The sequence below is a fragment of the Nematolebias whitei genome, chromosome 12, assembly GCF_014905685.2.
Source record: "Nematolebias whitei isolate Nwh7 chromosome 12, NemWhi1, whole genome shotgun sequence".
In the NCBI taxonomy this organism is placed as follows: Eukaryota; Metazoa; Chordata; class Actinopteri; order Cyprinodontiformes; family Rivulidae; genus Nematolebias; species Nematolebias whitei.
This window is the reverse complement of record NC_056509.1, coordinates 42,992,652-42,994,567: the sequence shown is the minus strand read 5'-3', so window position 1 is coordinate 42,994,567 and position 1,916 is coordinate 42,992,652. Positions and strand designations below refer to the sequence as shown.

General features: G+C 53.2%; 1 protein-coding gene across 1 annotated transcript in view; it reads right to left on the bottom strand.

Moving 5' to 3' along the window:
- The window catches only part of map3k5 (mitogen-activated protein kinase kinase kinase 5), a 107,801-nt gene extending 106,756 nt beyond the window's left edge, over positions 1–1,045 (bottom strand). Inside the window, exon 1 of the mRNA XM_037685930.1 lies at positions 234–1,045. Within this exon, the coding sequence (XP_037541858.1) occupies positions 234–648 (415 nt within the window). The 5' untranslated portion in view covers positions 649–1,045. The remainder of the gene's footprint in view (positions 1–233) is intronic.
- Positions 1,046–1,916: the final 871 nt, after the last annotated feature.

Below are 1,916 nucleotides of genomic sequence, written 5' to 3'. Positions count from 1 at the left end.
AGTTTGACTGTTCAAAACGACTGGTCGTAGTTTGACTGTTCAAAACGACTGGTCGTAGTTTGGTGCACATTTAAATGGCAGGTGGTAGTTTGGTGTGCTTTAGGTTGGATTTTGAGGTTTTTAAAAGGACTGGTCGTAGTTTGACTGGTCAAAACGACTGGTCGTAGTTTGAGGAACGACTGGTCGTAGTTTGGGACATGTTAAAGGGTCAGGATGTAGGCCTCTTGACTTACCAGCGTTGTAAAAGCGGTCCAGCACGGTAGTTTCCCCAAAGTCCAGTCTGCCAAAGTTGACGGTGTCCATCTCGCTGCCCACGCGCTCGCACGCGTCCTTCAGACACTGCAGGGCCATGTTTTCTGCGTTGTTCTGCGGGCTCGGCTCGCCGTTCACCACGTACGCCACCGTCACCGGCCTGCTCTTACCGGACTTGCAGGTGGACAGCAGCCCCCCTCCGTCCACCGGGCCGTCCTCGGGGGTCGGGCTGAGCCCGCCGCTGCTCGGAACAACCAGCGGGTCGTGCCAGAAAGTCCCGGCTGCTGGAATCCCGGCGGCGCCGCCGCTGCTGGAATGTTCCCCGCTCCCAGCTGCCTCCCTGCCCGGACCCAAGCTCGGTACCGGGAAGGAAATCCCGTCCTGGTCCGGATTCATCTCGTTGATTCCCGGCTCGTCCTCCGTGCAGAGGCAGCGTTACGCACCGCCGCCGCTCATCGTGGAGCCTCCGCGCACATGATCACGCAACCTTGGCCCGTTTTTTCCACGCAGGTAAACAGTGTGTTCGAGGCAGCCACGCAGCTCCGCGTCATGCTGCGTGTACACGGCCGCGGACACTTGGATCGGACCGAGTCACGACCACGATGCAGGACACGACGGGCAGGAAGAGGCACCAGATCCGCGCATTCCGTCTCAGCCCGAGCCGTCCTCGTCCGTGTGCGTGCGCTCCTCAAAGTTGAGCAACACGCTCGGCGCGTGTGCAGCTGCAGAAAGAAACGCCTCCACGAATCACAAATGTCACCCGGAGTGGAAGTTGGAGCCGTGTCTGCGCTGCGTCATGTTTCTGTGGAGAAAGCGCAGGCGGGCACACCCCAAGAGCGTCTGCGTTTATCTCCCCGCTGCACTCTCACACGCACGAGGCGGAGAGTCAGCTGGGAGGAGACAAACAAGAGGAGCCCAAAGTCCATCAGCCGGAAAAAGTTCCTCACGTGAGAAATGAGCTGAAACTGGATCAAACTCCTGAATAAAACCTGCTCGCTCTAATCTTGATTTATTCTTATTTATTTTTGAAGCCCGTGGGTAAAGTCACCGAAACCTCTACTCGTCCTGTTTGACCCGCATGGATCAGGTTCAACAAGCAGCTCGGGCTGGTTTAAACCAGCAGAACAACAGGTTGCCTTGTTCCCATCTACAAATATTACACTCGGCTCCGTGGAGCTGTGACGTCATGGACTCAAACTACAGTGAACTGTAGTTTGGGCGACCCAGACGGTCCAAATTTCCTGTTTCAGGAGGACCTCTAGTGGTCGCGCCTTGACATTACACATTAAAAACAATGGATAAAAGGCTGCTTCATTATTCAATGTCAAGGTGCTCGTTGTTAGCAAAATATCTCATAACCCACCTGACCACAAACTCAAGGCCCCTTGTTAACATCTTATCTGGCCCCCGAGAGGATATTTGAAAGTAAAATACTTATTATTATTATTATTATTATTATTATTATTATTATTATTATTATTATGGCTTTTCCTTCTTCAGAGGTCTCCACAGCGAGTCATCCTCCTCCTCCATCTACCTCCATGTCCTCTCTAACTGCATCCATACATCTCCTCTTTGTCTTTTTCCTGGCAGCTGCATTTATAACATCCTTCTACCAGTATACCCACTGTCCCTCCTCTGGACATGTCCAAACCACTGTCCCT